The 12,429-nt window shown below is 36.6% G+C and overlaps 1 protein-coding gene across 2 annotated transcripts in view; it reads right to left on the bottom strand.

Annotated features, from left to right (window-relative positions):
• Nucleotides 1-1,319: 1,319 nt before the first annotated feature.
• The window catches only part of LOC136981683 (ubiquitin-conjugating enzyme E2 Q2), a 94,149-nt gene continuing 83,039 nt past the window's right edge, over nucleotides 1,320-12,429 (bottom strand). Inside the window, exons 7-11 of one of the 2 annotated variants that reach the window (XM_067278025.1) lie at nucleotides 12,238-12,389; nucleotides 5,931-6,038; nucleotides 5,766-5,861; nucleotides 1,690-1,756; nucleotides 1,320-1,615 (exon numbers count right to left, since the gene is read on the bottom strand). In XM_067278025.1, the coding sequence (XP_067134126.1) occupies nucleotides 1,584-1,615; nucleotides 1,690-1,756; nucleotides 5,766-5,861; nucleotides 5,931-6,038; nucleotides 12,238-12,389 (455 nt within the window). In that variant the 3' untranslated portion in view covers nucleotides 1,320-1,583. Of the gene's footprint in view, nucleotides 1,616-1,689; nucleotides 1,757-5,750; nucleotides 5,862-5,930; nucleotides 6,039-12,237; nucleotides 12,390-12,429 lie in introns of both variants that reach the window. The other variant, XM_067278024.1, reaches the window with a different exon arrangement.

Below are 12,429 nucleotides of genomic sequence, written 5' to 3' on the forward strand. Positions count from 1 at the left end.
ATAAATTACTAATAAGTTAGTTTTAAGCTAGTTGTAAAATACATTTAAGTTAGAGAAACAGTGAGTAAACAGTTTTCTTCATCTAGTTAATTAGGTGATTCTACCTCATAGGGCTCACCAGATATGACTGTATAATGTATTAGTTTTAAGCCTTCATTAATATCCACTTGGCATTCACTTTTCTGTGTCTAGCTTTTATGTAACTGCACTACATATTGGTGTGTGTGGCAACTCAGTTTTCTTTTAGACCTTTTCAGGGCAACGGCCTTGAGGCCTAAAATATGCACACCAGCATTAAACATACAGAGTACAGAACCCAAACATATTCTGTTCAAAGGAATCCTTCCTTTCTTCTTACCCTACTTCTTCCCTTTCCTTTCTTCCCCAGCTAAACACTTTGTGTACCACCACAATCTTTCATAATGTACTATACCATAATCTCATAACAGATGGTGCTACACACAATTTACTTATTATGATTAATAATATAAATTATATTTTTAATGAAATCTCATAAAACCAGGAAAGTTATGCAATTCATTCCTGGAATTTTTATTTATAGTGTCCACGCTATAAACAAAAATGAAAACGCAGAATGGCCAAATACCATAATTAAAAAAATTAGAAAAAGTAAGAAAGTGGAAGAAACAAAAAAATGGAACAAAATAACTGATAATATTAAGGAGGTGAGAATCAGTGACATGGGATTTGTGAATAAACTTAACTAGAGAAATCTGTTGCCTGTATTCCATCTGATGTGGTGAATTTACGAAAACTTTCTTACTAAACAACAAACAATTCACTTTTCTACTCAGTGTCAGCCAAATCTCAGCTACCATTAATGTCCTGGATGGTCCAGATGTCCCCAAATGTCTTTTCTCCAGCTAAATGCTGGAGAACAACACTACATGAATTTTTTTGAAAAGGAAGATGCCAACTTCAAAGAATAAGTGTAATAATTATTAACTTTCAACCTGTCCCCTTTTAGTCAATGTTCCACTGGTTAATGACCAGATGAGAATATTAACATTTTGGCCCAACTTAGGTCCATTCAACCTTTCTGCCTCTCGCCACCACCTTCTAAATTGGTTGGCATTACCTAGTACCCAGTTTATGTTTGTCTCTCTTCCTGCCAGCTCCCATTGGCCACCAAAAACGATGCACAAAATGAGCTAAGGAGCGGAGAAAAAATTCAGTCAAACTCCAAAAAAGCATCACTGAAGTCGGCCTTCTTTAGCTGCTGCCCCAATGCCCACCCTGTGGTGTCCAGAGTCCCGAACCAGGAAGGTCCAGGCGCGAAGTGAAAAGGAAGGGCAAGGTCGAAGGATGCGTCTTTATTGGGCGGTCTCCGCCGTAATTACAGTTTTCCGGGGAGGCTTCCGTTCCACGCCAGAACTTTATTATCTCTCGAAGCCCGACTTCCCCCTTGACCGTACAAATCTACGCGTCTTTTCCTTTCTGGCCGCGTCCGCTGCCAGAAAGGGTGGTGTCTCCGACCGCGGTACAAAAGAGGGGAAGAACGAAAATGGCTAGCGCTAAAACGGGTGTGGAGGATGGAGAGAGTCTGTACACGTGCAACTGGATCAACCGTCTTCTTTCGGAGGAGTGAACCAACCTACGAAAAGAAAAGTGGATTAGACTAGTGGGAACCCAGAGTGCCAGTGTAGAGTCCAGGCTGATGTCACCCACCGTTTTTTTCATGGATCTGAACTAAGGACTTAAAGGACTGCTGGGCCCTGGCTAGGCTGTACTGCCCCTGAAAAACAAAGACTGGTTAGTCTCCAACCGCGCTCGCACTGAGGATTTTTCTCGCGTTAAATATTCTCCCTGAATCGCACCCTTCCACCTGTAAGATGCCCAAAATACTACTTAAAACCCCAGTTTAAACCTCCACTTCCCGCCTACCCAGGTTTTCCATCACGAAAACAGAAGTATGGGCCTATGCTTACAGAAATGTCTTCTTTCCTATTAATAGATGTTGCCTTCTATTTCCTGGAAATGATGGAAAGGTCTAATGCAGGCCTGGCCAACCCGCGGCCCGTCACGTTAAATTGTGTGGCCCATTAAGTGATATTATATATCTATTAAAACTTTTGTTGCTCGTTATGTGTATACCAAAACAATTAAATAAATGAAAATTTGCATGTGTCATTGTTATAATGTGCAAGTGCGAGTACGAACGCTTGGTATAACAATAAAATCTTATTCATTTTGTATTTTACTTTTTACTTTTTAAAAGGCATGTTTGCCTAAATTGTGGCCCACTGTAATATTACATGTGATCAAAGTGGCCCATGAAACAATTTGAGTTGGGCAGGCCTGGTCTAATGGGATGGTTTGACAGCTCTCCCATCTGCAGCTGGAGGAAAGCCCTGGTTGATTCTACTTTCAAACTACTTTAGCATTGGGCAAGCATCCTCCATTATCACCCAGATTTTTCTTTTGCCTCGCCCCTGTTCTATTTTCTATAAAGGCTTCTGTTTCAATCATCCTGTGTTACTACAAACCAACTAATGCTATATGTCATTGGTTGGTTCGTAGTTTTATAATTTATTGAGTTTTAGTGATGTTTGCTCATCCTGAGTTAAACTTTTCTGTCAGTGTTGCCCCTGGCACCAGGCCACATTCTGCTGCCAAGGATGAGGAAGAAATAGTTGACTCCAATGAACAGAAAACACCAGTCCATTGAGTAACAGTAAGGACTGGACCCTACAGCAAAAATGCATTGTGTACTTGGATGGGAAAGGAGACCCTAAAGTAAATAAAGGGACACATGACAGTGGATTTAACTAAGGGGAGGCAGGATGAGAAAACCCACTGATAACTACCAGGAAGCCAGATGAACACAAACAAAATAAAACCAGACTGGCATTTGGTTGGTTGAATCCGGGATGACTTACCCCAGCAGTTCCACTAACCAGATGGGGTGGGAAAGCCCAGAAACAATCAACCCCATTGAACACCTTTCTGTGCCAGTTACTTTTAATTTGGGGTGATGGACTTTCCTGGAGAAGGCTACTGCTGCATTTCTGTTGGCACAAAAGTAAGAAATTCTGCCATATTAATTTAAACAATTTGACAGGTGACGTTCTATTAAAAAATGACCGCGGCTACTTTTAAAATAAACTGACTTCATCCGTCCTTGGCCTTTCCAACCACGCTCTTCCCACACCAGCAAATCTTTATACGACAGGTGGGAAAGGCCACAAAACAATGTAAAAAGGCAATCTCTCCTTCAGTTTCCCCTGCCTTCAGTAAAATGGCCAAATTCCCCTTTTCATTTTATTAATGAATTACATCAACTCTAGCCTAAGTAGCTGTCAAAACTGGAAACTGTCCAACATTTATAGTTCTTCAGAACCTGCCACTTACTAGGTGTTTGGGGCATGACTGATGCAGACACATCTTGTAGTCAGCCATATTTCTCTTATTGGGCTTTTAACTTGCCAATCAATCGGTTTTGATAGCAAAACCTACATTTTTATTTCCCAGATCAGAAAACACCTGAAAATTTAACGACAGTTGTCTCTCATGGCTAGATGGCCAGTGGCCAAAGCTGAATGACCCAACATTTTCCCTTCCAGATTTCTGGTTGGATGTCCTCCATGGCAATTTTTATGTATTTTAAGGATTCTCTTCCCATTCTTGGCTCTGGTAAGCTGAGCTTCTATGCTGTCATCCTTCTGAGCCTAGACGTGGCTTACTAAATAGTAATTTTCCTGTTTTTCTTTGGCTAAACTATTATTTTTCTGGCCATATCTTCATTTGTACCTTTGCAATACTATCATGCTGATTCCACTTAAGCAGAGGTTACAACTATCCATTTCCAGCTATGCAGGAAAGTGCAATTGCAAGTGTGAGTTGCATGTGTCTTGTCTTGATCACATTGTTCATTGTTGATGCTGCAACTTAGAACATGTGACCTTATAATAAACAAATAGAAGATAGCAGGCAAAATGATTAACCTTTTTTTAATGTAAAGGAATGTCACTGGCAAATGATAATACTTTAGCTACATTTGAAATAATACTGTCGTCACTACAAACAACTGACATTTTATATCCAGAAATCTAAAAATAGTACAGTATAGAGTCGTTAATCGGAACGATTTTCAGTCGGACTGTGTCGTGCTGAATCGAACGTTTTTGATACTAGATTTACTTCTAAAGTATAATTTTCATGTTTTTTATATTCTTCAATATATTTATTTTGTTTGTACAAAATGCAGAAATAATTTTTAACGATACGATAGCCTCAATTATTATTATAAAAATTTTCGTTCGGCTTAAAATCGACGAAAATTCAACACGAAGCGACACGCAAGGGAGAAAAATCTGAACATCGGACAGGTTAATATATTTTTTCGTACAAAGTTGGTAATGGGAACAAATGACTAATCTGAACACCCCCAGTCCCCAATTGATTCCAATTTTCGACGCTCTACTGTACTTACAATCAATGTCAAGACTGCACTATTTTATCTTTTCTTCAATAAAATAAAGAATTAAAATCTCACAAACATTCATGAGCCCAAATAAGCGTGATTCTATAAAACCTGTACTAAATCTCTCACTTTCTGCCATGTCAAACTATTTACAAAGTTGCCACTGTGTGACCTAACATAAAGCAAAAGGTATTTGCCAATTGGATGTGTGTTTGCAATCTGCACAAGTAGAACATACTTTTTGTTTCTAGTTGTGGTTGCAATTGCACAGATTTTCAGAGGGCTTTACTGGTTATTAGAAATGGCTATTGCAGTTGCAGTTACCTGCATGGCTGGAAACTGCAAAGTGTGATCACAGTTTAAATCCATGCAATTGCTGTCCTATGTGCCTACACACTTTTATGTGAAATGAAAGGTGATTTGCAGTGAATTACTGGAATTTTCTTAAACGGCGGCAAAACTGTCAACTGAAAATAGTTTTATATTTTCAAATTTAATTTTGTTTTAAATTTTTTAATCTAATATTTGCTATTTTTTTTGCAGCTTTTCAAAATTTCCACACAACGCTGTATGTAGTGCTAAAAATGATCAGTAAAAATACGATTTCTTATACATTTGAAATTACAGTTGCAGCATGCCAATTGGCAGACACAGAATCTCCATGCAAAAATATATATTGTTCCACTATGTTAGCAAAGTACTCAAAGGTAACTGAATCATCTCAAAATCATACTAAATGGAGGGCCAGCATCAGAGTATGTGATTGTACAGTACATTGCATTATGGGGATTAATTTATTAATAAAATATCTCATGGTAAAAAAAAAAAAAAAAAAAAAAAAAAAAAAAAAAAAAAATCACAAAATGGAAATTTGGCAAGATCACCAAATGCTTCAAAAGTCAGAGAGATTGGCTTTTCCACTAATTTCATCACTTTCCCACAGATTATTTAATAACAACAAATGAGTATTTTGCTTTCTGGCTCCAGGATTTATTATTTTATTTTATGCTTGCAACTAAACTTGCTAGAAATAAATAACAATTACACGGTTTTATTTTCCAGTAGTGTCTTTATCCTGCGGCATTCACTTTCCCCTTAAAAATCTTGTCTATATCAAACCATAACAAATGATTTGTCAGAATAATTTAAAAACAAACTTTTTAAATTATTAAAAAAACCAAATTTTTTAAACCTCAATTTTCAATTTTCTCCATTAAGTACAAAAACTGATTTATGTTTGGACGGATGAAATCAATTTACAGATTAATTTCTTAAAAACTATTCAAAGTTAAATAAAAAAAATTACATTCTTTCTGTGTACCTTATTACCGCCAAACTGAATACGAGCCTTTCCTTTAACCAGTGTGGCAGCTATTTGTAAGATGATGGCTTCTACAGTGTAAGCACTACTCCAACCCTGCAAAGCCAATTGTTTGATTAAAACCCAAATTTATCATCTCCATGCAATCAAGTGGTCAGATCTTACCTGTTTTGTCAGCAGTTCCATACAAATTGCACCTCCTCCCAGGACATATCCACCCGATATCATTGGGTGTACCACACGAATGAAGGGTGGTTCGAATGGATAAGTCTCCTGCAAATTAATGTGAGAATTTCCATGAAATTAATGAAGATAATGAAATTAGTGTAAAATAAAAATCATTTTTAAAAAATGAGTTAGCAAAGTGTATAACATTCTGTTCATTACAAAGTTTTCTTTTGTTCAAATATTTTAAACTCAATAAATTACTGTACAGTAAAAAAACCTGTCTAAACTGAAATGTGCCCTTTGCTAGGTGGCTTTCTTGCTGGATCTTATTATAAGACATAAACCTGTCCAAGGCAAAAAGGGATGAAATTAAAAATAAGGTAATCCAACCCAAATACTACAGAAAATTACAATACTACTCATGGACAAATAAATAAATCTCATCCAGACAACAGTTGTCATGAAACATGATTAAACTATATATTCATCCCTCCTTTTCATCTCCCTTGTAAATGTCATTTTCTTGGTTCCATCATCACATTTGGTTATGACTAGTGCAACTCAATCTTGTCACTTACTATGTAACATGATCAAGAATCACTAGGGTAGAGTAAAAGCAGTACGTGTTAATGTCCAAACAGCAGTGAGAGAAGAACCAAGAAATAATAAAATAACTTGCTCTTTATGCCAACTCTTGTATATATCATAATAACACTTAAGTGTTATGGCATTACCAAAATAAACTTTAACAAGTAATATAAAAAAAAAAAATTTTTTTTTAAGTCAATTCCTACTTAGGTGAACAAAGAAAAATTTTAAATTTATCTTTGTATACTAGTACATTTATCAATTAACAGGACTTATTATACTGGAAAATTATGGATGCAGATATTTAGTCTTACAGATCAGAAATAATATTTTTTATTTAGTTCACCTGAACACATACACTTTAAGCTTGTGTTTCGGACTTGTTTGTCCCTTCCTCAGCAGGCATTCAAAAAGCACTTTCTATAATTAATTTTGAATGCCTGCTGAGGAGGGACAAACAAGTCCGAAACACAAGCTTAAAGTGTATGTGTTCAGGTGAACTAAATAAAAAATATTATTTCTGATCTGTAAGACTAAATATCTGCATCCATAATTTTCCAGTATAATAAGTCCTGTTAATTGATAAATGTGCTAGTATATAAAGATAAATTTAAGCTATGATAAAGGACACAAAGGCATAATAATTAAAGAAAAATTCTATTTTAGTTACTTTTTATTAAATAATTACAAAGTTCGCTTTTTTTCTCCTCGCGCCCTCTATCGGTCCGAATTGACATATTGCTGACGGGCGTCACAGTTTAAATTTAATTAATTAATGAATTAATATTAAAAAAAACTGTATTAACATCAAGTGTCATCAAGTTTAAAAAAATGTATTTGAACTCGAGTGGATGAATAAAAAGTATTTTATTAACGATTGAAAATTTGAACAAGATATATAAATAAATATATATAGGGAGAGTGTGAACTAATAGTAGGAATTTAAAAAAGGAACTAAAATTAAAAGAAACCCTTCTAACCTTTTTTACCCGGTGTGGTTCTATTTTTAGAATCGCTTCGTTCTATTTACAGATTAGCAAACGTTTTCACAGCCCCTCCTGGGCTCTTCTTCAGGCTTCGTCGAATAGGCCGTTAACATTCGAAAATATTCAATTTAAATTTCTTTCCGGAATATTATCACGTGCGGCAGCTGGATATTTGTACTGCGCATGCTCGATGCTCCTCTCCTTTAAACGCTGTTTTCTAGGACAACCTGCCATGCGCTCGATAGGATCATTTCGTCCTTATGATTAACGCAGGTGTTACGTAATCCAGCCTTAAATATCTCTATGGCTTCTAGCCATTTCAATTGCTGTGGGTTATAGCTGGGTATAATGATTTTTGCCGCATGCAGGTCCGCCGTTATCTCCTCTTCCGACGCGTACGTCGCCAGGGCCGTGGTGTATCTACCGTGGTGTATGTCTGACTCGTGCTCCTTTAATCTCACTTTTAACGCACGTTTCGTGGAACCAATGTATGTTAATTGTCTATCGCACCTGTGATCTTCTAGTGGTATCATATATACTCCCGGAAGCCTGTCGGGGTTTGGTGGGTCTTTACTGTTGCTTAATATTCTGAAGAGAGTCTGACATCTTCTGTACACGATGTTAATTCCTTGACGGTTGGCCACGGTTTTGTAAATGGATTTCAGCACTGGATTGTATGTGATAGGTATCCTTTCATTTTCCTCCTGTGTGATATTCAATGGTTGTGCTGTTTGCTTATTTTCCTTTTGGGAGTTCTCATGTCTTCTAGACAACTTTTCAATGAGCGTTTTGCTGTATCCATGGCTTATAGCAATATTTTGGATATGATTGAGCTCCGTTTCGAGCGCTTTTTTTGTAGAGGAGTGCGTATGAGCCCTTCTCACTAATGCTCGGAAGGCAGCTATTTTGTATTGAAAAGGATCATATGAATTTCTAGGAATATATGTGTGGAACGTGCTAGGCTTTCGGTATACTGATGTAAGTATATTAGCTCCTTCAAAGTTGATATCAATATCCAAGAAGTGCACCCTCGATGAGTCGTGCTGCTCCACCTCTAATGTTAGCCCGTACGGATTACTGTTTATGGCTTCGAGGAATAATTTTATGTCCGGTTCTACTTTCCAAAATATAATAATGTCATCTATGTAACGTTTGTACAACAAGATGCTGGGCAAGAATCGCGGTAGGATATTGTTTTCCAATCTCCTAATTACCATTTCGCACAAATCACCCGAGAGCGGGCTGCCCATCGGGACTCCTTTGCCTTGCATGTACGTGATCCCTTTAAATTGGAAAAGAGAGCCGTAACATAACAAATGGGCTAGTTCGAGAATATGTTGGTGCATTGTGTTGTCCTCAACTATCGAAAACAGAAAGTCCCTTAGTTCGCAAAAACATGGTGGTAGTTCTATCGACGGAAACAACGATCTGAAGTCTAAGACCGTAGCATAAGCTGGTTTTGCTATCTTCTTCAATTTTTCTATAAGTTCTGCTGGGTTGGTTATATTGAACTGGTATCCTTCCAGGTGCGGGATGAGCAAGTTATGAGTAAAAGATTCTAAGATACGTGTGGGGGCCTTAGTCTTGTCCACCACTGGTCTCAGTTGCTGTGCTTTTTTGTGTGTTTTTGCAAATGCAAATAACCGCGGTATTTCTGGAGCATCAACTATTATATTTCCCATTTTCATTCTCTTGGCCAGGCTTGTGTTCGCAAAACGTTTGACCCGCGATTGTAATTTATCTATATAAACCCCTTGCACTTCCGTACATCGAGTCATGCTAATGTATTCTTCTAAGCCTTTTTCATACGTATCCCGCTTCATCAGTACTAACAGTTTATCCTTGTCAGCTCTAGCCATAGTGATGTTGTTGCGTTTTATCCATCTTATGGTTCGCCTTAGTTGTTCTTGGAAATGATAAACCTCTTTCGTTTCTTTGGATTTTCTTATTTTAAACGCCGCCATCCATCTATAGTACTCTTTTTGGTTCTCCGTGAGCCCTTTCAAGAGAATCTCTAAGTCCGGGATGTAAGATACGGCTGCTCGGTTCAGTGGAGGTTTAGGCGCGTATGAAGGTCCAAATGATAACACATGCTTGGCAAAGTCAGGAACCTGAATATCGTCCCAAATCACAAATGGACATTTATTAATTTTTGATTCAATGGGAATCTGAAACTTGAATATCCAGTTTATCTTCCTATCGTATTTTTGTCTCAGATTACTGCTCAATCTTTGCTGGATTTTGGATAATTTGGCATTTTCGACAGTCAAGGATCTTGGGTTTTGTGCAAATAACGCATCTTCTGTTGCTATAAGCCTTGCCAGGTAGGAATATAGTGATTTCCTAGTGCTTTTAATGGCCCTATTTAAGCACATCCATCGTACTTTATTGAGGAGTTGTTCATTTCCGGGTGGAAGATGTATACGATAAATGGACATGGGAAACACCCCACTCCGTTTACATTTATGAAGAAATTCTAGTTTGGCCCTTGCCTTCGTTAGGCTTATCATTAGTTTTCGATATTCATTAGCCGGCATCGCTATGTAAATATATAATCTCTCTATTCACCGGAACTTGTAATAATAAAAGAAACCCTTCTAACCTTTTTTACCCGGTGTGGTTCTATTTTTAGAATCGCTTCGGACCTGCATGCGGCAAAAATCATTTATACCCAGCTATAACCCACAGCAATTGAAATGGCTAGAAGCCATAGAGATATTTAAGGCTGGATTACGTAACACCTGCGTTAATCATAAGGACGAAATGATCCTATCGAGCGCATGGCAGGTTGTCCTAGAAAACAGCGTTTAAAGGAGAGGAGCATCGAGCATGCGCAGTACAAATATCCAGCTGCCGCACGTGATAATATTCCGGAAAGAAATTTAAATTGAATATTTTCGAATGTTAACGGCCTATTCGACGAAGCCTGAAGAAGAGCCCAGGAGGGGCTGTGAAAACGTTTGCTAATCTGTAAATAGAACGAAGCGATTCTAAAAATAGAACCACACCGGGTAAAAAAGGTTAGAAGGGTTTCTTTTATTATTACAAGTTCCGGTGAATAGAGAGATTATATATTTACATAGCGATGCCGGAACTAAAATTGTAGGTTGAATTGTTTGAATAATGTTACCCATAATTGTGGAATTTCAAGGATTGGGGTGTTGCACAGTGTTATTGCTGTTATGTAGAGATTCTCCCAAATAAACAATTCTTTCTGATTGTTGCACCATTTGAGTAGTTTTGTTTGGGCCCATATTGATTGATAATTTTGGTCAAACACTTTTTTTTGCTAATTCCATTGATGGTCTACTGTTTCTAATATCCTCCTGATGTTCTATAATACGAGAATTTAATATTCTGGCCATGGCCCCTATGTAGTTAGTTTCATCACCTGACAGAGTTGCTTCAGTGGAATTTCATAGACCCCGGATTTTTCGTTCAATTCAAATATATCTCTGTCGTTGCATAAAGCTGCAAATGTCACTGAGAATTCATAACAATCACATCCAAGAAGTATACAAACATGTAGTTCTAGTTCTCAGAAACAGTGAAAATATTTTGCAATTGAATAGTTCTGAATAATTCTAAACTGTATTAGAACACACCCATGTTTAGTTGTCATCACTTCAGATTATTTTGTAACAAACCTAGTAGTAATATTTTTTACATGTTTAAAAATGATTTTATATTTCACTAACCTTATGAAGCTTTGCAAAATTTAAATTATCACTGTGAAATTATCACTTGAAGAAGGTCCTAAGGGAACAGAAAATGTTCATGATAATTTTAATTTTGCAAAGCTTCATAAGGTTAGTGAAATATATTTAAGGCTTTGTTTTTAAGATGGATTTTAAAAATGATTTTACTATAAAAAATGAACATAGCCATGTGACATTTATTGAATGTAATTACAGATTTAAAAAAAAAAAAAACGGTTAATGTTACCTTAGATAGCCAAGATGGCGGCTCGTCTCTAATTCCAGCAAAAAAACAGTGGGACGCACGTTCTAACCTAACCTAACCTAACCTATTCTAATAATTTGGTTGCTAATAATTATGGTAATTTATTAGAATAGGTTAGGTTAGGTTAGGTTAGGTTAGAACATGCGTCCCACTGTTTCCTTGCTGGAATTAGAGACGAGCCGCCATCTTGGCTACCTAAGGTAACATTAACCAAAAAAACTAAAGCCTGTTCGAAACAAAAACAAAATTCAGTACCATGATATTCAAGTTTATGTGGGATTTACTGTATTCTGAGTTATTAAAAGAAAGACTAGAAGTGTTGAACACAAGATCATGTTAGTAACAATCACATGGCTTTTTCCATTTTTATTTAGTTGATGAATCTCACCTTTCATCCTTGTGATGTGTTTGGTGCTCATAAGGCTGGTTGAGGTATGCAAATTTTCCTCTTTCTGGTGGTATTAACCATTTCTATAATGAAGGTTATTGTTATTGCACCGAACACATCACAAGGATAAAAGGTAAGATTCATCAACTAAATATAGGTGGAAAAAGCCATGTGATTGTTACTAACATGATCTCATGTTCAACACTTCTAGAATAATACAACACGGTTTCACAACAAATTAAAAAGAAAACTATTAATGAAGCAAAAATGCAAAATGATATTCAAATTGACCAATATAATCTTTACACACAAATTTTGGAATATGTGCAAACTGTCTGTAAACAGGCCTAAATATCCATACAAAGTCAAAGCAAATTACCTTAAAAAGAATGTTGAGAAGAAGATGGTCCTTTCCCTCTTTTTCTTTCAATAAAATCAGGTCATTATGAAGAGGGCTGTCTGGATCCACTGTGATCAGTTTTACGTTCCATTCGTATAAACTATCATTAACTAATTCGACACTAAATACACCTAAAATGCATAAATGATGCCATTAAAAAATCACCTTTAT

The sequence above is a fragment of the Centruroides vittatus genome, unplaced genomic scaffold, assembly GCF_030686945.1.
Source record: "Centruroides vittatus isolate TY-2023 unplaced genomic scaffold, ASM3068694v2 contig_787, whole genome shotgun sequence".
NCBI classification, from domain to species: Eukaryota; Metazoa; Arthropoda; class Arachnida; order Scorpiones; family Buthidae; genus Centruroides; species Centruroides vittatus.